At 34.5% G+C, this 22,060-nt stretch overlaps 4 protein-coding genes across 9 annotated transcripts; 2 read left to right on the forward strand and 2 right to left on the reverse strand.

Annotated features, from left to right (window-relative positions):
• Positions 1–44: 44 nt before the first annotated feature.
• Positions 45–2,327, reverse strand: LOC106175345 (MORN repeat-containing protein 4). 2 transcript variants are annotated; one of them, XM_013557296.3, is made up of 4 exons: positions 2,159–2,327; positions 1,352–1,617; positions 839–948; positions 45–626 (listed from the first exon to the last, which is right to left on the reverse strand). In XM_013557296.3, exons 2-4 carry the CDS (start codon positions 1,525–1,527, stop codon positions 478–480), a joined length of 435 nt encoding a protein of 144 aa, XP_013412750.1. In that variant the 5' UTR covers positions 1,528–1,617; positions 2,159–2,327; the 3' UTR covers positions 45–477. The 2 variants fall into 2 exon arrangements, with proteins under 2 accessions (XP_013412750.1, XP_013412743.1); XM_013557289.2 differs by having other exon boundaries at positions 2,059–2,225.
• Positions 2,187–10,288, forward strand: LOC106175323 (mushroom body large-type Kenyon cell-specific protein 1). 5 transcript variants are annotated; one of them, XM_013557267.3, is made up of 6 exons: positions 2,193–2,338; positions 3,473–3,541; positions 4,711–4,790; positions 6,969–7,032; positions 7,399–7,600; positions 7,873–10,288. In XM_013557267.3, the coding sequence occupies exons 1-6, from the start codon at positions 2,245–2,247 to the stop codon at positions 9,170–9,172; spliced, it is 1,809 nt and encodes a 602-aa protein (XP_013412721.1). In that variant the 5' UTR covers positions 2,193–2,244; the 3' UTR covers positions 9,173–10,288. The 5 variants fall into 5 exon arrangements, with proteins under 5 accessions (XP_086855732.1, XP_013412721.1, XP_013412727.1 ...); XM_013557273.3 differs by having other exon boundaries at positions 7,876–10,288; XM_013557280.3 differs by having other exon boundaries at positions 7,462–7,600.
• A 424-nt stretch (positions 10,289–10,712) lies between these two features.
• Positions 10,713–18,843, reverse strand: LOC106175062 (condensin complex subunit 2). The gene is made up of 18 exons (XM_086999604.1): positions 18,734–18,843; positions 18,176–18,433; positions 17,753–17,837; positions 17,438–17,524; positions 17,104–17,224; positions 16,793–16,857; positions 16,048–16,119; positions 15,632–15,824; positions 15,334–15,422; positions 14,911–15,061; positions 14,654–14,753; positions 14,267–14,394; positions 13,749–13,990; positions 13,259–13,360; positions 12,824–13,003; positions 12,471–12,578; positions 12,114–12,275; positions 10,713–11,933 (listed from the first exon to the last, which is right to left on the reverse strand). The coding sequence occupies exons 2-18, from the start codon at positions 18,412–18,414 to the stop codon at positions 11,862–11,864; spliced, it is 2,196 nt and encodes a 731-aa protein (XP_086855730.1). The 5' UTR covers positions 18,415–18,433; positions 18,734–18,843; the 3' UTR covers positions 10,713–11,861.
• On the forward strand, positions 18,814–20,675 carry LOC106175364 (uncharacterized). The gene is made up of 4 exons (XM_013557316.2): positions 18,814–18,897; positions 19,014–19,083; positions 19,321–19,875; positions 20,064–20,675. Exons 2-4 carry the CDS (start codon positions 19,021–19,023, stop codon positions 20,241–20,243), a joined length of 798 nt encoding a protein of 265 aa, XP_013412770.2. The 5' UTR covers positions 18,814–18,897; positions 19,014–19,020; the 3' UTR covers positions 20,244–20,675.
• The last annotated feature ends 1,385 nt before the right edge of the window (positions 20,676–22,060 follow it).

Here is a 22,060-nt window from a genome sequence, read left to right on the forward strand (position 1 = left end):
GTACTAAAAATAGACTGATAAAATGTGTGTTAAAACAACTGACATAAGGTAAAAAAATGTTTATTATAAAAACGATTAACAAGAATTAATTATGTGCTTTCAATAAAGCACTATTCTTCTGCATAAATTCGATCTGGTAAAAGTTTACTGCCTTGTAAGTAATCAGTCAGTTTTATTAATAGGGATATGGTATGAACATGTGCAGCAGTAAAATACAAGATGAAATGTGGTTACAAGTAATATGTATATAAATGACCTCTTAAATATTAATGGTAGAATATTATGTCAGTAAAACCTTAGCATTCCAAAGTGCATGTGTAAATTGCAATTATTTCAATACATTAATGACTTTTTTTTTTATAATGATTTATTTACACTGGAATGTTAAATGTTGGCCGACTTAAGTTGTTCGTTTTCTTTGACAGTCTATGTTGGATATCATCTCAAAGAAACAATAAGGGACATAAATGTTCTGTTTCAAACTTGCTGTGTTCTAGCTCTGTCTGCTGCTTGAGTTGCTTTTTGTATTGCATTTGGACATTTACAACTCTTTATAAGTTTATTTCCTTCAAATCTGCCCTCATTTCTTGGTAAACCATGAGTTCCATCAGCAAAAGTCAAAAGACCTGTAAAATAACATTAATTTTTTATTAAACAAACACAGTTACACTTGTTTTACATTTGTCTAACTACTGCATCTTACTACTTATAAGAAATTTGTTTGTGAATTAAATGGTTTTAGATAACTAATCAATATGTTTTGTTTTTCTTATACTAAGTCTGCTGTCCCTATTTTAAAGGGAGGGTGTATTCCTGTAACCCTTGATAAAAACTTTACCTTGACCACTGACTTTTCCCTCTCTGAATTCGCCTTGAAACTTCATTCCATCACATCTTGTAAATACTCCAAATCCAGAAAATTTACCTTGTGAAAATTCACCTTCATACCTGATAAATACAAATTTAAGATACGAAATAAATACTAGTATACTACATTAAAATTTTAATAGATTTTTATTTGAAAAGAAGTGTATCTTAACAAACCTTAACACAAAACACAGCTACATTGAGTTATACATACCCATTCCTTTTTATACAGACAATGAAATGCTTGTGTGTGAGATTGATTGCATCAAGACAAAGTAAAGCAACTTCTTGTGCAAACAAGGCACATATCATACACACCTGTTCACTAAATATAAAGTTAATTAAATAATGAATATCCTAGTAGTTACAGTAATATATGACTGACTGAAAATACTCCAAAACACCAAATGTACAGAAAAAAATGTTTTAGAAAATTAAAGATGGCCAAATACAGTTAGCAGAAGTCTTAAGAAGACATACATACCGTGATCCATCCTGCATGATCATTACTCCATATCCATGGAACAGTCCATTTTCAAATTTCCCATGATATTTAGAGCCATCAGAGAGCATTAACTGGCCACTGCCATGTCTCTGCCCTTGGTCATTCCACTGTCCAGTATATTCACTTCCATCAGGATACTTATATGTTCCATGCATTATAATTTTAAGCCGTGTGCCCAATATAACTTCAACAGGTTTTAAATATAAAATTTAGCTCTTCTCCACGGACCAAACTAAGATCAGTATCTGAAATTAGGTAAGCATCAATATTGAGTCAACTAAAAAGCTTGGCAACTTTAAAATCAGTAGGATGTGTTAATCTAAACGGACTTAAATTGTGCGATTTTTAAGTCTAAACTAAGACACACCCAATGACTGTGTAAACACAAGAGCAGTGATGCTGATAACTTACAGTTAAGTCTAATATTATTATTAGCAAATTGAGTAAGCTGTATATTTATAGACTGTACGTTTAAAAATGACTCATAAAATCACCTACTATTGACACATTCACAGTACTGTTTCAATACATGGACGATTCAATAAATGCATGACTGGTCCAAATGCAATATGTTAACCAAGTCTTTTTCTTATTTTATAGTAGCTTAAATGCTTTAGGTGGACCCCTGTATTAGCGAACATATCACAAAAATAAAAAGTAGCAGTCAAAACTACAGATTTACTCACTTTATGGGCTGTCTTTCACCTAATATTATCACTAAGTTGTCGTGAAATACCTTAGAGTGATATACCTTAAGGAATACCTTAAGGACGATAACAGGTTTACCTAAACTCGGCTGCTTCCTTATCCTCAGCGTGAACTACGTCATCGCTAAACAAAATCTAGTGACGTAAGACTCATGTGTATTGATCATGGTGGACTGCGGCAACATACGCTGCGCACAAGAAAGGCGGGCTTTTAAGAAAGATTTACTATCATGGACCAAAAAAATCCCATTAGCAGTAGGTGAGTAACTGCTCTTTCCAATGAGTTAAGTGTTTCACGATTAAATATGTTTTTTCTGCTACAAATCGACCTCCAAAATCGAACCGGCTTTGTTGTCAAAATTTGGACCACAGGTGCGCTATTCACTTCAGCGCTTCCACCCCCACTGATCAATTGTGGTTCTCATCTTTGTTTTACGTTTCGTGATTAATTTGCAAGTGAAATATAGCCAGTCATATAACTTATCCATGTAATTTTCAGATCATTGTTATGTATTGGTACCTTACATTTGAAAAATAAATTATTAAATTTGGATTAATAATAGCCTTATTTTGACAAAGCATTGTTCTTACAATTAGAGCACTTTCTATTGACATAGGTTAACATGTGTGACGTCTGTAATATCAGGCAGCCATATTATTGTCTGTCACTGTTAACTGAGCCATGTATTTTTCAAAAATATAAAAAATCAGTATATTTTCAATGAATTAGCACTAAAGTGAAACCCTAGACTTGACCCTTAATGGACATAAAAACCCAAGGTCATGCTGCTGGACATGCTGGCAGTGATTCAAAATTGAACATTGTGAGTGTTCTTCAAACCTCAACTCATAAGCTAAAATTGATGTCCTGCAAACATTTCAAGTGTCAGTGTGATGTTCAGGCAACCGCGCATTCCTTGATTAGAATTACTATTCCAGTTAATTAAGAAAGTCCAGGTCTTTTCTGAGGAAGCAAGTTGACAGTCGCTTAGTCATACCACGAAATATTGATGATTATCAAAGTTATTGCAGTTACTGTGTAAAAAAACATCCACAGTAATTAGTTTTCTGTGAATTGATGAGGTCAGAACCATGATAATGATATATCCATTATCTGTACATCTAAGCTTATTTCATCAGATTTCAAATTAGCATTGTAATATTGGGAAATCTATTTCCATAATCATTGTAAGTAGCCCAGATTGTTTTTAAAAGTTCTCTGTAGACTGTATTAACAGATGTTTTGAAAGACATAAGGTAGATTTTTTTTGTGCTCTTAAATTTTTTCTTTTTGTGTTTTGTACACACACGCGCACACACACACACACACACACACACACACACACTTATGAGATTGGCCAATGGCTGTATACTTGTCACATTTCCTTTGCAGGTTTGGAAACAATAGCAAAAGAATTTGCAAGTAAGGATGTTATGGACAAGCTACTTGAGCCATTTAACAGTAAGCATATATTCCTTCCCATATGTTACTTCCACAAAGTAGGTCCAGTAGTTCGCTTAATCCTTTAGATAAGTTTATCAAAATTCAGTATTTATATTTTATCAATTTTTATTCAGTACAGATAGCTATACAGTTGTTTTATTTTGCAGCAATGACTAAGTAAAAGCAGCAGGAGTTCTTTATAGAGATCAATTCGTATTTCTGTACAATTGATTTTTTAGTCTCAGAAGCTCTTTGGAAAATGTCCAGTTTCCTGTCAATTTAAGATAATTAGAAATCTGTTGTGACAGTTTCTATTTGTCATGATTTTCACCTAAAATATTATTGTATAGAATTAATTTGGGTCACAAAGTAGAAGAATGAATTTTAATAACACAGTATACATTGCAGTTATACTGATAAAATTTAAAGACTTTTCTATTTGTTTTTTCTTTCTTTCTTCATTTGTTTTGAGATCCTTCATTTCTAATTTCTTACCTGGTTTTATCAGAAAAATAATATTTTAAAACAAAACCAGAATAATAGTTATAACTGTGACATCAGTCAAAGACCCTCACAGGGTATCTATAAATCAGGCCTACCCAACTACCAGACCCGACACGGAATGATCCCGAATTCACCGGTATATCGGACCACACTAACTGTTTTCAAGGTGTGCATCAGTATGCATTTCGCAGTATCATACCCCGAACAAATTTTGAGTGGTGATGCATTAACCAACTGCTCTCTAACTTGCGGTGACATCATAATTTCATTTGAAAATTTGCTAAAATGCTTTTTAGTTCCCTTAAATAGGGAAGGGAAAATATACAAAGTGTATTTGTATAACTCTTTAAAATAAAATAATTATTTACGATGTACATATTCATACATTATGGTGGGTTTGTTTGCAAGTTTGCCTTTAGAATGAAGGTGGTTAGTTTTTTTGTTAAAACTACACATAACCAACATTACCATATAACCTTTTTTTTTTCTTAAACTACATACACATAACCAACATTATCACATTACCAGATTTGACAATTAACTGCTTGAATGATGCTGTTGGTAAGACTAGTTTGGTTCAAGTTGGTCTGACTCCTTGGTGTGGACTTTCTACAATACTATTTCTTTTTCTCAAGAATATCTTATTGCTGGTATTAGTTATATGCTTTTTATCCACTTTTTAGATTTAGAGCCAGACACCGTCAAAGATTGGGAACCAGAGACAACCTGCCATTTCTGCTTTTCAAGGCTAAAATTCATGATTGTAAGTAACGAAAAGATGCAAATAAGATTTGAATACTGTACATTTTCACTACCTTTATATCATTTATATAAGTAATAAAAATACTGTTTCCATCTGTGTTCAAGCAAATTCTGGACTTTGAAAGTTTGTTTTATTATAGATGATGCTTACAGTCAAGAGAATGCCAGTTTTAAGGTTGCAGATTTAGTAACAATGCATACATGGCTGTATTTGTAGAGTTTCTCAAACTGCCTGCAGATCTTATGGTTTGGTCAGCAGAATTTGTTGGATTTATCTGTAAGGAATAAGATTTTCAATCATTACGTCTAGGGAACATTGGTGTTACATTTTTTTCCATTTGATAGAGTAGTGTAAAAAAACTTTTGCATCATTAAAACAAATGGAATATAATGCACTTTTTCAATCACTATTTCAATTGTTATTTTTTTATTTAGCTGTTGTTTTGATGATGATAATTTTATGAAGAGTCCAGTAAAGCAGATTACTAGTACATCATTGGTGTATAAAAAACCTTTCCTGAATCAGTTAAAAGTCTGACTCGTATTACCAGGCTGTTGCATGGGGGTAACACCAGTGAGACTAAATCATTTTTTGTTAGATTAGCTTTGACTGGCCTTACCAGACACTCAAAAACTATGCATATATGTTAACTAAAATTTGTGCCCACAGGTAATATGAACAGATTTGTACTTCCTTAATTAGCTTGTAAATGAACAATGTTTTTAATCAAGCAAGAGAGTGGATTAAGAGAGTGGATTAAGCTCTGGTTAAACAATGAAGGTATTTCTGGTTAATACATTTCACTGAAAATATTGGATTATGATTTTTAATTTGATTTCTATAAATAACAATTATGAAAAGGTCATTTTAAGCTCAGTTTCTATTACATTTTACAAAGCTTGGTTAAGGCTGGTTTGCAAATAAGAGGCCTACTAGAAATCAACACTCTAAAATTGTATGCAAAGTATAAAGAATATTCATACCATAATTAATTTTAAATGTTGCACAAAGATATATATATTTTCAACATAATAGTTCTCAACACTTTTTGTGAAACTGATAAATGATGAAGTGAATCATTACATTTTTAAAAAGAAAACTATCCCAAGTCTTAATATGAATAAAAGTTTTAAGTTGGAACAAAAATGAAAGAGTCAAAAAGGAAAGTGTTAGGTCTAACAATGTGCTTCATACTGTTTAAATGGAGCTGGTAGGATCTAATCACCTGTCATTAATATGCTGCTAAAATAGTGGCTCTTCCATTAAATAATGCACACCCCTATGCAGAGGTGACCTTTTGTATATCAGGTGCCATGATTAGTGCATGCCCTTGCTATGACAGCATTTGATAATTATCAGTATTGGAGATAGGTATTAAATGCATGTTCAAGAACTTGTTACAATGGCCTTTAGAGAAGAAGTTGGGATCTTAGTTTAAGAGGAGGGTCTTTGAATCATTTTTGCCTGTTTATTTACTTATCTTTCATGATCACCTAAAATCCAAGGAATGGATAATGGAATAAAAAACAAAAGTGAAAAAAAAAAAAAAACAATAAAATCAATTAGGTGTGTGGGTTGTTATGAATGTGGAAAAAAAGCACTTAAAGCAAACCTATCCATTAGCAGTGAACTGTTCCATAAGATGAACGACTGGTGAACTTTGATGACTGTCTAGTACATGTAACGTGCCTGTCAGTTTTGTAATTAGTCTGGCCCTGTTCCCTTCTAGTAATCTTCAGTGGGTTATCAGCAGGTCAGTCTTGAGACAAAAGCAGAGTGTCTAGTATGGCTTTCTGTAGGATATTTTTGAAATGTAAGGCTGGTGATTGGTGGTTATGACAGAATTGAACAGATTGGGTTAGCTGATACTTGCATTGTTCTGAAATTCAGACATGGCAAAAAATCTGCAGATGTTGCAGACACCAGGGCCTGCTAAAATCTAGGTATTACAGGCCTAGATTGTTGTTATATGTTATTATATTATATTATATATATATAATGTCTCTAAACATGATATGGAAAATAAGTGAAGTGTTTCCCTTATTGTCTTTTATTTTTCTAGGTCATTATTTATTTATTTATTTATTTATTTATTTATTTATTTATTTATTTATTTTGAATGTCTGTTGTGGGAGAATATATATTTTGGTGTCATATTTAAATTATCTTTCATTATAGGAAACTGTAGAAAATGGAAGCTCAACCGAGGATGAAAGTTGTAACAGAACACGTGAAGACATTGGTATGTGATGAACCATTTCCTAAAAATGTAGTTTCACATTTCTTTTGATTCATGATTGAAAATGAAACACTTGTGGTTTTGAGTTAATAATTTTAATACTTTATTTATTTTTCACAATAAGGAAGCTAAATGCACATGATGAATACTGTGTTATATGATCTAAAGCTAAGTCCACAGTACCTGTCAATGTGGGTGGCCATTTATGCCAGAGATTATGAGACTCTCAAAAACTAAAAAAGACCCTTGTTTGGAAAGTGTTATCAGCAATCATGGTTTGATTTTCTATCACCACTGAGTACAAAAATAAGTGTCTTGCTTGGAGATTATGCAACCTGTGGCTAAATTGGGCCGATTTCCCCTTTGCAGGTATCCGTTATCTACGAGAACTACTTCCATCAGCATGTGCTCCTCTGTTTTTCCCAAATATAGAGCAAGAAGACAATCAACCATTAGATTTGAGTGCTACATCCCAGGCTGCTAAATCACCAGGCAAATACACAGAAGAAAGTGCTGCAGTAACCAAACCTCCTGTGGAACTCAAGGTGCCCCAGATCAAGGTTAACACGAGGTGAGAGATATATATTATTTACACTGAACTATAGGGTGAATCTTTTTTAATATTTCATGATTAGCCAGAAGAAAAAGTAAAATTTAGTATTCTGATGGAAATTCATCTGTTTTATGTACTAATAATTATCATAAGTTTAAACTTTCATTTTCACAATTAAGTAATTGGGCAACAGATATCCGGTAAATATGGTGGGACTTTGTGTATAATGCATTTCAAGGTAAGTGCTTGTGTGGGCCTTTTGTTTAATAATTGAAATTTTTTCTTTTAAGCAGAAAGAAAGATACTGGGCGGAGAACATATACAGAAGAAGAATTGTCTGCTGCAGTAGATGACATACGCAGTGGCAAACTGGGCACACGTCGTGCAGCTTCTCTTTATGGCATTCCTAGATCAACACTCAGGAATAAGATATTCAAACTTGAACACAATGGGAACCATGGAAGTACGCATAGAACAGACCATTTCCACAGCCCTCCCAAGTCTGGGCACACAACAGACGAAGAAGAAGAGACATGCACTCTAGATCCTGAGGAAACTTGGCAACGCAAACTGGAACTTCTGCGACAAAAGCATAACCTCAATCGTCATGTGCTAGAGTGGGATCAGGCCAATAAGCTGACAAATCCCTATGCTAATGAACTCAAGTTCCCATTCTTTCCTGATTTAGTGCGCAAAATGGCAGAAGATAGAATGCGCTCTGCTTCAGCTAATCCAGAATTGTCATCTGTATTGAGCATGCCAGAAACAGGAGCCAATAATTCTGCAAATGTAGAACTTAAAGTTCCGTCCTACAAGCCCATGTTCACCAATGGAGATGGTGAAGAGCCTTATGGACATTCCGCCTTGACTTCTGCTGGCAGCAAAATAGGAGAAACACTCAAAGATATCATAGCCAAGACAATATCAGAGAAGCTTCGTTCCCGCCTGGAATCCTCCTCGTCCTCTCAAGACATGGATCCACTAGTGCAATATAGGCAGTCACAAGGTGCTTTGACAGATACCGATGAAAATACTCAAGAAAAACTGTCTGAAGGTCCAGTAGCAAAGAAACCCAGGTTGTCCACAAACTCCTCATCTCACCGTGGAAGCTTGATGCCTCTTAAGAAAACGCGTCCCAAGCGTGGTCAGTACCGCAAGTATAACAGCCAGTTGCTAATGGAGGCTGTACGTGCTGTGCAGCGTGGAGAGATGAGTGTACATCGTGCTGGAAGCTACTTTGGTGTTCCTCACTCCACATTGGAATACAAGGTAAAAGAGCGTCACTTGCTTCGCCAGAAGAAAATACAGGAGGCAAAGAGGCAGGCAGCTGCCACAGGGAGTGGAAATAGCAAAGATAGTGACTCCGACTCCAGTCCATCCAAGCGAGCATCAGAAGTTTTGTCGTCTTTTTCGGCAGCTCCAAGCACATTCCAGTCTTCATCTCTTATGAATGGTGGAAGTATGGAGACTTACAAGTACCATGGCTTCTCAGTCAATGCTTCAGCAACAGAGTTGCTTAGAAAATTGCAACAAAAAGTACAAGCCAAGTCCACACATTTACCCCAGAGTGAAAGCAAGTCCTTCAAGTGAGGTGGTGCTACCACTTGAGCTGCAATACATTCAGTAAAGTATTATTGTTTGAATGACACTGATATTTTTGATGACTTTCTGGACTTTCAGAGCACAAAGTTGATTATCTGTATCTGATGTTATGCTGTTTTAGAAAGCATATGGATGACAGTGGTGAAAGCTTATCAGTGTTGCCTTGAAATGTATGGTGATTAAATATTTGAAGCATTCCCTAGTCTGTATTGAGTAGAAGTCTTGCCAGAGAGTGGGACCATATTTATGCTATACTTTAGTGGACCTAAATCCAGTATGCATTTTCTACAATTTGTAGATTTTACTGCAATGAATGAGTAGTTAAGGTTGTATTGGATTTTATTTTTGAGGAATACAAGAGGGGAATATATATTTTTTCAGTCTAGTCAATATGTCTTATTCAAACTTTGGAAATGCTGCATCTGCTTTTGACCCTGACCCTTGTGTGCTAAGTTGATAGTCAAATTTTTTTAATGGTACCAGACAAATTGCTGTTGTTGCCATTAACACTCATGAAGTGTATCACCGAGTTGGTGACTGTGCAGTCAACTTTGAAAAATTTTTACTGTTTGCAATCTTTATATGAATGAAATTAATGTTTTTTTTTTAATGGTACCACAAGTAAGGATAAACTGCTTTTTATTTTTAGTCTTTTATTTTATTCTGTTTACAATTAATAGGTAATGCAGTATGGCATTATTGATATAAGAAAAGACTAGGATTCAAGTTGGTGTTTGGATGTATAGGTTTAGGTTTTGAAAAGAGGATGTTGCTTGCAATTTGAATCTGCACACTTTTACTATTATTAGGAGTGGTAATATTTACCCCTAGTTGTTACTATTTCTAATTTGTATAAAGCCTATTCTCATCTATCTTTTCTACCCATGGAGGGTAAGATGAGTCAAATGTTTTATATTGTATTTATTATCATGTCTTAAAATTCATTTTTGAGGATAACCAAATTTGGTTGAACTGCATATTGATATATACTTGTTTACATGCTTTATTTTCTTTGGTGTTGTGAAGGTGCTAACTTTTGCTTTAAATACTATTTACTGACATTTCTATTATATAAGTAAATTGGATACTTTTTTGTTAATGTAACTATGTTGTTTTATATGCCATATAGCTTAATATAGTGAATGATCAGAACTCATTATTGGACATCTTCCCATCTGTGCCCAGCCTCTGATCAGCATACATAGCAAGTGCTATACGTCTCAAAATGTTGAGCAGAAATATTACTGACCAACTATATTTCACTCATCTGGGATTTTTTTTCCATTTTGTTGATTTGATCTCATTTTATTTTGTTATGTATTTCCCCTTATTCTTACAATTCTGGAGGGCCCAAAACACTTTTTGTTGTTATTGTTGTTGTTGTTTTTTCGATGTAGTTGTAAGCTCTGATGGTTTATTTAGACAAATGAAAGTAAAAGCACCTTGCAGAGTTTTGTACACAGAATCTCAAAGATTTGAAGTGTAGTTTGCTTAAGATGTGGTTATGTTTATAAAGTAAGTTATTAAATGTCTATGATATTATTTATTCATTCAGACCGGGTCTGAAGTATATAGGTTATATGTTCAAGTTAAACCCATTCTGTCCGTCTTACAAATCTTGCATTCAGTAACGCAATCAATGTGGGTGGATTTAGAGCACAATGTTAAAAAATCCCCCAACATGTATTAAGTAGAAAGGACAGATTTGATGTTTATCATGTCTCGGTAAATAAAACTGTCATTACGACTGAAAAAACAAAAATTGGGTTCTTATTTCTGAGAAGTGGAAGCATGACAACTTTCTACAGTATGTAATCCAACAAAAACAATATGCTGGTACAAGTTTTTTTTTTTTTTTTTTTTTTTACATTGTACCCCTGTAAATATGTGAACCATAGGTGAAAATTCTGCACTGAAAACTTGAAAAATAATACAGCTACAGAAACAATATGACCCATTTAAAAGTTGGCATTGTATATTTTAAGCTTAAAAAGCCCAATTAATATACATTAAAAAGAGAAATCGCTTAAACATCCAAATATGCGTTAAAAAATAGAATTTTTTTTGCTGTAAAATTCATTATAATTATGTTCTCGCCTAAAACATTTTAAATGTAAAAAATGTTTAATGTTGCCAAGGTACTTGGGATACTAATACATGGTGCAAAAGAAAAAAATCACTGGTTCATATGCTATAAACGTGGACCAGAAGGGATCCCTTCAAAACTGTTACTCCAATGAAACTAAACAAGATTTCTAAATTCCTGCAAGGGAAAAACCACACTTCTACTTGCTATTTTACCCAAAATATAAAACATGCTTTTTGTCATTTTAACATTTAATATTCAATTCCTTAAATCGCTTTCCTGCACAATCATACCCTAGCCATGATTTAATTAACACTTTTTCACACCTGTAAAGCCAAAGAGCAAATGTTCATTTGCAGTATAACTGTGAATATTGAACATTATTCACCACAGTAAATGCTAAATTTGCCCTACTAGAGTCTTATTGCTCTTTGCAAGTTTCAGAATATTTTAGTTATATTGAAACTGCAAAGTTTGATCGTGACACATCTTTGAGTGTGTGATTTCACACCATTTATCCAGCCAAGGCAGTGTCAATCAACTGGTTGCCAAACATCCTTCTTCTTATTCCTTACATAATGTAGTCTTACTTCATGTGCTTGGAAACATGCCTTGCTCTATCCTCAGGTCTACCATGGACTGGTTGTCAGAGATCTTTAGTGTCTGAAAGGGAGGAAATGAATGACTTGAAGTCCACAGATCGCACAATATCTAGACTGGGTTTTCTAATTTCCGTTTCCTGATTTTCTTGCAAAAGTGATCACTTCTTTAAAGCTAGCTTAAATACTGCTTTAACAATTAAGAGGAAGATATACTCATTACATATACCTATTAATTATTTACCTTTTCATTTGCTAAATGCAATAAACACACAAATGCAATGGGTACACTGAGATTCTTAGCCATATGTCGAGACACTTTTTTTGGAAGCTCATGGAGGAGGGACTGGAATGAATGTTCACCACAAACTTGTTTTTTCAACTGGTCTCCTTCTCCTTGGTTCTCCTAAATAATAAAAATAAGGAAATTAAAGGAATGTAACATGAATCTCTCAAGTTAAGACTAGGAGCAATATCAAATATAAAAACATGCATATAAACTATTCCAAATACGTTGTGTGTTAGCACTTGCCTATATTTTTTACCAATAAAGCATATCAAGTAATATTTTAATGTAAAACTTAATAGAATAGGATCAAACCTTATTATCTTCACCCGTGCTAGTCAACAGGTTCCAAATGCCAGCCTTTAACTTTTTCACATCTATTTTCTTGGCTGTTTTAGCATAGGAAATGTCAATCTTTGCCACCTAGAAAAATGTGAAAGGTGTAAAAATTATCACTGCATCAGGCATAAGAACATTTAACATATAGATTTTCTGGCTAGAACTACATGTCCAAAGTATTTTCAAGATTTTCCAGAATAGCCTTACTTGCGGTCCCTTATATGAATAATAAGCATTCACAAACAGAATGGTACAAGAAATATATATAAAATAATCAGTTCTCTAAAATTATGTATACATTTTACTATTTGCTCTAAAACTGTACATACCCTATTAGGCTGAGCTACCAAATTGTCTCCTGCCAGTATAGTACCATTCATTACACTGTCATTGGCCAGGAAGCTACCTTGTGATGTGTCTTGGGAAATGTGACTGTACTCACTGGGACCAGAACTCAAGTTAAAACCGCCACCAAGGTCATCATCATCATCATCGTTGTCATTTGCCCCCTGTAATAAAGAATATGTAAATACCATTTACCATTTAGTAGGGCTTCTGTTACAGCAATAATAACAACTGCATGTAATACTTGTCTTAACTATATCTGTGACCATGCATGGCCAAATCAGTACAACATATCAGCCATCTGAAGTAATATGTGAAAAATATGTAATTATGCTTCTTTTCAAATACTGTTATGTTTTGAGTGCAATTACCTCACATTGGCCAGTAAATGAACAAGATCAAAACAACAAAGAACTTACATCAATTCCTGGGCAATAATTTTCTCTGTCATTCGCATTATCATAGTCATAATTTTCAATACCATCATCCACATCCCCTGATGTGTTCAACTGTCTTTTCACCTGGAAATTCAAACAAACAAAACAACAGAATGATAAAGTAAGCTTTTAAGACATTCACACATTTCATCAAAATATGATAATATTAAACTACTCTAAATGACTGTTTATAAAAGAAATATAGTTACAGAAGGAGAGTTAAATTTCATAGCAACCATACAATATATCTTTATCCCTGATTCTCATTAAATAATATCAAATAATTTCAAACAGCAAAAAGCTCGTTGTCTTATTTTGAGTAGTAACATTTCTCGAGCAAAGAAAAATCCTTATCCGGACTATAAAAATCTTTGCTAAGCTTTCCACAGAAAAAAGTATTAGAGTGTTGAATAGGTCATTTCAAGTCATAAGTCACATCAATTCAAAAATCTAAGTAAAGCTGATCACCCACCATAACTCTTTCCTTCATGAATAACCTGAACAATGTTTCAGCTTCATAATGTAAGTCTTCAGGCAATGTAGTTTGACTTTTACTGTACTTCTCTAAGGTTGCCTTTGTAAGTGTTGTTGCAGCCCTGGACTCCTTGAAATATGAATCAAAGTCAACCTCCTGGTCATAGTCAAGTCTGAAAGCTTGTTTCTTCTCTTTGTTCTTTCGTGTTGTGTCTCCTCTGCTGACACTGTACTTTGATTCTAAAGAGCAAAGAAAATGATAAAGAAATTAATCTCAATTGTTTTCAAAATAAGTCTACCATCTGATTAGCTAATAATAATAATAATAATAATAATTGGTCAAACTGCTGCATTTCAATCTTATACTTTTAGAAGCTACATAAGTTTTGAAAACAAATTCAAGCAGTTAAAGAAAAGTACTACTAAGGCAAATAGAAAGTCAAACTTTATTTCTCTACTAATATACTCCTTCAATCAAAAAAAAAAAAAAAAATTACAAAGAATAATATGAAATACCTTTAGACTGAGGTCTAAGTTTCCAATGATCTGGTCCAGCCCAAGTCTGTAATAAATCTGTGTTGAAATATGAATACTCCCCTGGTTCTGCTGCTAGCACCTGCAGCAAAGTACCTATTGTTCCATGTCTAATCAAAAAAGAGAAATATCATGTGATGGCACATTACTAATAATATCTATGCAAAAAAGACTTACATCCGATCAAACTTATATTTTAATAGCACATTTCATCAAATCATAAAAATGCATTGTGAAATCTTTTATTAAAAAGTTACAGTGGTCATTGGTCTTAATCAGTCAACATCTGATATCAGATATGAAAGACGGACTGTGCGATCAAAACATTGCATAAATATTTCCACATACTGTTTTGCATGCACCACTCACGTGATATTACTAATGGCACTATGCACCAGCTTGGCTTCTGTTCCATCTCCTATACAAACTGATGGCTCTCCTCTTGTACTGCTGCCATATGAATCATTTCCTGAAGAATTGGTTTTCATGTAAGAGATAATAAATAGGGTATGCAAACAAATGAAAATAATTTAACTATGTTTAGTGCATTCATATGATTACTTGACTACATTCTATGCATGACCCTCACAGTTTTTGTCTAATTCCATTTCAGCCATATGTCTCACCTGCATCATTATATTCATCTCCAAAATCATCGTCCATTAAATCTCCTGCAGTTTCACCAGCCCCTGTGCCAGGTATTGGCTCGTGTTCAGCATCTATGTCAAATGCATGGTCTCCCCTTCCAAGCTGATGGAACATGCTGCTTGAACTGTCCTGAAATGTAGAAATCAACAGGAAGAATTTTGGACAGATTTTTAAATTCAACAATGCCATACAACATCCTTTGAAGGAAGAGTTTCTTCACAAAACACTTAAGTGTGTGTGGAGGGGGTGGGGGTGTGGGGGTGTGCGCATGCGTATGTGTGTAAAAATAGTCTGATAAAGGTGGTGTCCAACTTGATCTGCATTTAACCAGACAGTACCTCATATTTTAAATAAAATATACTGACAATGGCCTTGTTATTTCAAGAAAGTCAAGTATTCACCTCAGAATCTTTGTTCCAGTTAGTGAATTCAAAGTCTGCAAACAGTGGACAAATCTGAAGAGACTGGAGATTAACACCCTGGTACAAATCTGCAGAATACACAAATTATATTAACATGAGGAAAAACATCTTAAAACATCTATAATCATTTCACAAAGACTTTGTTTTCAAAAAATATTTTAACTGATAAATCTTAAATAAGAATGTGCTTTATCCATTTCTTGTGTTTTTATTTAAATAACAAAACACCTGAACATGCTAATTCTAGGCATTGATTGATTTGAGTATTAAAACTAACCTTTGAATTCCTGAAGATCAACTGCCTGAGTCCTCCTGTTGTTTTGTGTTGTGTCTCTCGTGCCCATAAGCACAGTATTAGAGTCCAAAACCAATTCTGAGGAGTCATCCATACACCTCAGGTGGTTCAACAACAGCCCACTGGTGCCTCCTTCATCAAATGCTGCAGAAGTCTTTTGGAACAGGGGGTCAACCTTACAATAAGAGAAACTTCTCAACTGTTGCTGTCCTTTAACATAATTGGCAAGTGCACAGGGTACAATTAAATCATCAAAACTTCTTACATTCATGCTGATCAAAAAGGACTATATCCTCATTTCAGGTAAATGATTGGGTCAAAAAATCTGATATCAGACTAGTAACATTATGAAAATCCTTATTAATGTAACAGTGCTTGTATACAAAATCAATTCTCACCTCAAATTCCAAATCAAATTTGCTGACATTTATATTCTTAAGATTTTGCTCCACTGTGTTGCTCTTCCTGGCCTATAAAAAAAAAAAAAAACAAAGTATTGTCATGATGGAGCAACAAATCTGTATACTTTAAAAAATTGAATAATCATAATCAAAGAACACTACACTTATTTAATCTAGGAATACATTCTTTCTTAATAATTTCTGGAATGTCTTTTATTGAATTATTGTTATCATGTATAAATTATTTTTCAATTTCTAAGAAGTACATCAAATCCTCTAAAAGAATTTTTGTCAAGGGGAAACAAAGCAAGTATAGTAACTCATGTAGTGGGAATCATCTGAGATAGCCTAAAATGAGGCTGTCGGCACTGCACAATGTGGTACATGACTAGTAAACTTGCAAGAGTCCGCGTCAAGTGTGCTGAACATTTTAGCAATAAGGGGGAAATTGTGTGTCAGAAATGTCTTAGAAAAGAATACAAAAGTGACAAACAAAACAAGATGAATACCAACTGCTGTGCAACAGATTGTAATTCTACAGTACTTTAGAGAAATATCAATGGACAAATTCTGTCAGCTTTATTTGTCACCGTGCCATATTTGTCAGTCTTCCATTATTTCCAACTTCATTCTCTTCTATATTCTGTAAAATCTAGCTTTATTTTAATGCTAAGTTCCAAGACTTTAGCTTATGTCATATGATTCCCATTAATGAACAATGTAATAAAAGTAAAAAATTCACCCTCTTTCTTTTTTTATTCAAGTCTTCTTCTTGATCAGCATCTTCAGGCACATCCCCATTTTTTTCTGCAAAACAATTATGCATTCCAAAATAAACCAAAATTTGTCACAGAAAGGTATCAACAAATTACAACATTCAAGGACTGCTTTATAGTTAAATTCAACTCAATAATGCTAAGAGACTCAATGTCTTATTTATTCATCAGCCAAATCAATATTTAACTGGTGTAGACATTTTTCACATGAACAAAAACTGCCAGTGCAGTATGTCTAGGTTCTTTTTCTATAATTATCAGTTCTGCATTAGTTTACCCTTGTCCCCTTCAGCTTGCCCTCTTCCTAGGCCACCCAGCATCTTGTAAGTGTCTGTGTGAATTGCATCTACTCTGCCAGCATAGATCTTGGCACTGGCATCCAGAGTGGAACTAGCAACCTGCACAGATACAAATACACATGTACAGTACAAATACAATCCTTCACATTTTTGTTTTCATATTTATTCCTTCCTGCCTAAATGTATACTTGCACATCTTACCTGATTTACACCATTTATTAAAAATGAATGTGCACATTTTTGTACTGTTCATATTCTGCAGAAAAGATACTTCAGCATTGGGTGACAAATGGAAAAAAATAAATAACTTACCTGAAAGTTATTCAATTCTTTTTTCTTCAACAGGTCTGCCATGTAATCAATCAGGTGAAGGCCAAATGCATTCTTAGAATTGATTTTCTGAAAAATATTTATGTGACATATCAAATTGATGATAGATTTATTCTCATTTAATGCTTAAAATCAGAGGCTGCTACATTTCTATGTAAGCTTTTCCAGGCACGCTCTAAAATTAATTTTGCAATAGCAAATGCTCTTAGTGTAACAAAGTACTGGTAACTAACTGTGCAGTGACTATACATAGCAAAATAATTAAGGCATTATTACACAAAAAGATCTGAAACTCACATTCTCAGCTGACAGCTTGATGCAGCTTGAATAATGTTCTGCTAGCTGATTGTTGGACAAACCACTTAAAGGGGCAGACCTTCTCCTAAACAAAAAATAGGGTATATCAAACTTGAATGTTTTGTTCTCCTTCACCTGGATAAAAACCTGCATATATATAAATTGCTTAAATTAGCTGCTATGGAGGTTTCCCCAAAATCACAGACTATTCCAAATATCAAATGAAGATAGATCTCTGATTCATATCCAACACTCATCAACAAGCCAAGGTTAATGCATCTTTGCTCAGACAAGTGGATACATGTTTGACAAATCCACTCAATAGAAATGGCTTTTTTAAACATAGTTTTACATGAGCCCACCTTGGCAAGTGGTGAAAAATAAAGAAATAGATACATTTTGCTATTCTATGCCAACAGTTACCTGTCTGCTGGAGAGGATGGACTACTGAGATTATGCCTCTGTAATTCCATCACCCTGGACCTCCGCCTGGCTTTCTTCTCTGCCTCATCATCATTCATCTGTACACCAGTTGGCAGAGGTGAATGGCTGGTGTGCGAAACATGACGCCTGGTCGATGGAGAAATGTATTCTTGAGGTGTGTGGGGTCGCATTACAACAGCGTTTGGCGCTGGAGAGTGCAAATCTCTTCCAGCTGGCATAGTTGCTGCCTTATGGAACCTAAAAGGAGACGTTGACAGGACTCATTTTAAAAAACTGAGAGTACTCCTGTGAAAAACATATTGGAGCTTACAGTAAAACTGATAAAGTATAGGTATCTGGAGTGTTAATAGATTTCATTTAAATACCGATCTTCGCCACTCTGCATAACCCCAAACACACACACGCCGGGGGCAGTGCACTTCATAATTAATAACTAAATTTCTAAAAGCTTGGACGGTCTAGGGACACACAAAAAAAATAAACGAGTAATTATATGCTTTAACATAAAACATTAAATAAACTTTGAATACAACAAACCTATAAGCTTCACAAAAACAATCAATATCTGCAATATATATGTTGTGTTTTGAAATTTCCGCTACGCCGTTTGCGATGCGCACGCATTTATTAGGTCTCGCTGATAACGTGAAACTCCGACATCTCTAATAGTTAGGCAACATCAGGAGCGGAAAATTGAAACTGTACACTGCCTAGATTATCTAAAACACAAGAGCTATGTATCAATTATCTTCACACATAATGTTTATGTAGATATTGTATTTGTTGTATAAGTTGTTTGCTTTGTCATCTACTTCAGCTTAGGTATGACCGACAGAAACTCTCTAAAACGCACCGAAGAAAAAATTCCACACCTTGCTGGAAGACAGGTACATGTAAATGCAGCGACACGGACAGATTTTTATGCGGTGACCACGTTGTTGATAACTACCTGTTTTAATAACTGGGTGACCGTGGTCAGTCTTAATTGACTAAAGTTATATTGACAAGAAATTACATTAAATACTAAGAAATCCCCAACAATGATGAATCATGTTTTAATGAATATATATTTATTTATAGACTAGACTAGTAAAGTAGTATATATATATATTTTTTCTTTTTAGATGAGTAGTTCCTTAAGAGCTAGGTTACAGAAATGTAGTCGGTACCATATGCCTGCAGCTACAACAGAATCCCCTGTGGTGGGTCCAGACTTAGCTTCGTGTTCTCAGTCAGCACACAAGAGCACCAGTTGTGTGAAACCTCATAAAGTTCTGACTTTCTCTTCTCCACTGCCAAATCCAAAACCAATGGAGAGCCATATAGAAGTTAATAAAAGTACACCAAAAAGATCATTACAAGATATTTGTGATGACAAATTTCCTTTTCGGAGGAAGAATAAGGAATTAAAAACCTGTCAAAAAGATGAAAATGTTTTAGTTGAGAAACATGCAAGATCGGTAAACATTATTCCGACAGAGGAAGCACCATCAAAGGATAAGTTTACAGATTCGGTGTCAAGAGCAACTCAGGTTGACAAGGAAACTGATGCCTCTGCAGTTAAAGACACACACTGTATTTCAGATCTTGATCATATAAATCTTTGTCTTCAACAACAAATTGAATTCAAAGAAGAACAACTGAGAAGATTGAAAATGGCAAAGCTCTACAGATCAAAGGTCATAACTTGTGTTCTTTGTTTATTTATTTGATTTTTATTGTAAATTTGCATTTGTGATTTTTTCCTAGTGTGCAAGTACGTATATGTAGTTACAAGGTAAACTTAAGGTAAATCTTCTCTAGTTCATTCTTTCAACTGCTGTTAAACATTTAATTACTTTTACATATACATTATCTTTCCTTTTAGAATGACCTAGATAAGCTGCAGGGCCTCATAACCAAATGGAAACATGTATGCCAAGGTGCCATTCAGGAATTAAGGGACTTGGCTCCAGAACCGAAACCAACTCTTACTGAGATAGTAGATCATTTCCAGATAGATCACAAATTACTTGATTATGATGCTGAAGACGAAACATTTTTATAGGTGGGGTCTATCACAGGGGACACGAGATTTTGGTTACTTGTCACAGCATCAGTGATATGTTTTCCAGAGATCAACCACAAACTGACTGATCTATGCATTTATTTCATTGGCTGAGAAATCTGGAATCTCCTAAGACAGCACAGACAATCCAGCTATTGGCTCCACTGACCTACAGTACTCTGATGATCTCTGTTCTCTAATCTCTCTACAAAGTTTCCTCTATATACAGTATACTGATACAAAGTATGAAGCACAGTGATTCCTATGGCAAAAGATATTAAAGCCAATTAAGACATTTACGTGAAACCTTGACAAAACAATTAAAATGAGATTGATTTTACTTTAATTAGGATGTGAAGCCTTAACTCAAGTTACTCAATCCTTTTAAAACATGGTTACAGTTCCTTCCAGTGAATAAAATACATTAAGAGATTTGTGTAATTTCATTATAACTGAGATGTGAAAAATCTTTACCTAGTTTCTAAAATGAAATTTGGCTGTGAAATCACCACTATGACACAATAATGCCCAAGCAACTGTTTTATGCAATGTTCAGCAAATACTGTAGCTAATCGGTTAGTATTTATTGTACCACCAGCGTTAGCGCTGGCGGTACACATGGTTTCGGTCCCGTCCGGATCGTTCCGTCGGCTCCGTTGGCTCCGCCGGACGGCTACCGTTACCGCTTCTCCTCCTAGACGGTAAGGGCCCCCGTACCCATCTCATGGATTTAGGTCACCTATAATCTCAACTCGTTCCACGTAAAATTTGGGCTTTGTCGGTATTGGGGTCTGGGTGTGGCACTCATTGCAATGCACCCTTGTCTAAAAATGGCAAAATTAAATGCTAATTATCTACCCTACGGAAGGAGTTATGGGAAAAATTTCTATAGACGGCTTTCCAAAAGTCATATGTGTAGATTTCAAATATACCCTTGGATTTGACCTTTGACCTCTACTTCAAGGTCAAATGGGCCAAAATTTTCAAAAAAATTAAATTTTTTACGAAAAAAAAATTTTTTTCCCTGTTATTCAGACACCACACAGACTTAACCAATAATATTATTGGAAAGTGTTACCCTTCAGGTCATCTTTCATCTCCATGAATTTGGGGTCAATCGGTGCATTTTCACGGGAGTAGCGGCCATAAGATACCGAAACTGAAAACTGTCTCTAATTCGGGAACCGTTAATGCTAGAGACCCATTCTTTTTTGCATTTTGTAGAGCATGTAAAGCCCAACACTGGCGGTGGTCTCGGTTTTTTTTGTATTCCATACGGTTTTCGAGTTATGCTGTATCAAAAAGTACATATTGGTGGTAAAAGCAAAATGTGCAGTACGGTAATGGATAATAAATTTTGAACTCTGGAAAAATAAAACATAAGGCTTGGCAAAGCAGACAACTTGTGTTCAAAAATGACATTATTTCATCAAATTTGAACTTCTGAAACTTCAGAGCACCTCCTATTTCAAGAATTTTGACCAAAATGACATTTTCTTTATTTTAATTAATTTTTTCTGTACGAAATTTAAGGCACATTATGGTAACTCCAAAATTATAACATCTAGTCCCTTATATCTCCAAAACTGGCAGAGATAGGTCCATAGTTACTATTGAACTTGAATAGGAAGTCATATACTGGCAATCTAAATGTGACCTTAAAATTGACCTTTGACCTACTTTACACCATGAACTGAATTTTGCAAATTTTGCTTTCCTTTTATCTCCAAAACTGGCAGAGATAGGTCCGTAGTTACTATTGAACTTGAATAGGAAGTCATATACTGGCAATCTAAATGTGACCTTGAAATTGACCT

The sequence above is a fragment of the Lingula anatina genome, chromosome 1 (assembly GCF_051362555.1).
Source record: "Lingula anatina isolate TDL-2025a chromosome 1, LinAna3.0, whole genome shotgun sequence".
Classification (NCBI taxonomy): Eukaryota; Metazoa; Brachiopoda; class Lingulata; order Lingulida; family Lingulidae; genus Lingula; species Lingula anatina.

What these genes read in the sequence shown, in the direction of transcription:
- LOC106175062 (XM_086999604.1), bottom strand. Translation starts at nt 18,414, where the DNA reads ATGCCAGCTGGAAGAGATTTGCACTCTCCAGCGCCAAACGCTGTTGTA. An exon ending in AATTTGATTTGGAATTTGAG is followed by an intron (nt 15,825 to 16,047) that starts GTGAGAATTGAT and finishes TCTTATTGTAAG; the next exon opens with GTTGACCCCCTGTTCCAAAA. An exon ending in ATTATTGCCCAGGAATTGAT is followed by an intron (nt 13,004 to 13,258) that starts GTAAGTTCTTTG and finishes TCTTTATTACAG; the next exon opens with GGGGCAAATGACAACGATGA.
- LOC106175323 (XM_013557267.3), top strand. Translation starts at nt 2,245, where the DNA reads ATGGTGGACTGCGGCAACATACGCTGCGCACAAGAAAGGCGGGCTTTT. An exon ending in AAAAATCCCATTAGCAGTAG is followed by an intron (nt 2,339 to 3,472) that starts GTGAGTAACTGC and finishes TTTCCTTTGCAG; the next exon opens with GTTTGGAAACAATAGCAAAA. An exon ending in CAGAACACGTGAAGACATTG is followed by an intron (nt 7,033 to 7,398) that starts GTATGTGATGAA and finishes TCCCCTTTGCAG; the next exon opens with GTATCCGTTATCTACGAGAA.
- LOC106175364 (XM_013557316.2), top strand. Translation starts at nt 19,021, where the DNA reads ATGACCGACAGAAACTCTCTAAAACGCACCGAAGAAAAAATTCCACAC. An exon ending in CACACCTTGCTGGAAGACAG is followed by an intron (nt 19,084 to 19,320) that starts GTACATGTAAAT and finishes TTTTCTTTTTAG; the next exon opens with ATGAGTAGTTCCTTAAGAGC. An exon ending in CAAAGCTCTACAGATCAAAG is followed by an intron (nt 19,876 to 20,063) that starts GTCATAACTTGT and finishes CTTTCCTTTTAG; the next exon opens with AATGACCTAGATAAGCTGCA.
- LOC106175345 (XM_013557296.3), bottom strand. Translation starts at nt 1,527, where the DNA reads ATGCATGGAACATATAAGTATCCTGATGGAAGTGAATATACTGGACAG. An exon ending in ATCATGCAGGATGGATCACG is followed by an intron (nt 949 to 1,351) that starts GTATGTATGTCT and finishes TGTATTTATCAG; the next exon opens with GTATGAAGGTGAATTTTCAC. An exon ending in GGGAAAAGTCAGTGGTCAAG is followed by an intron (nt 627 to 838) that starts GTAAAGTTTTTA and finishes GTTATTTTACAG; the next exon opens with GTCTTTTGACTTTTGCTGAT.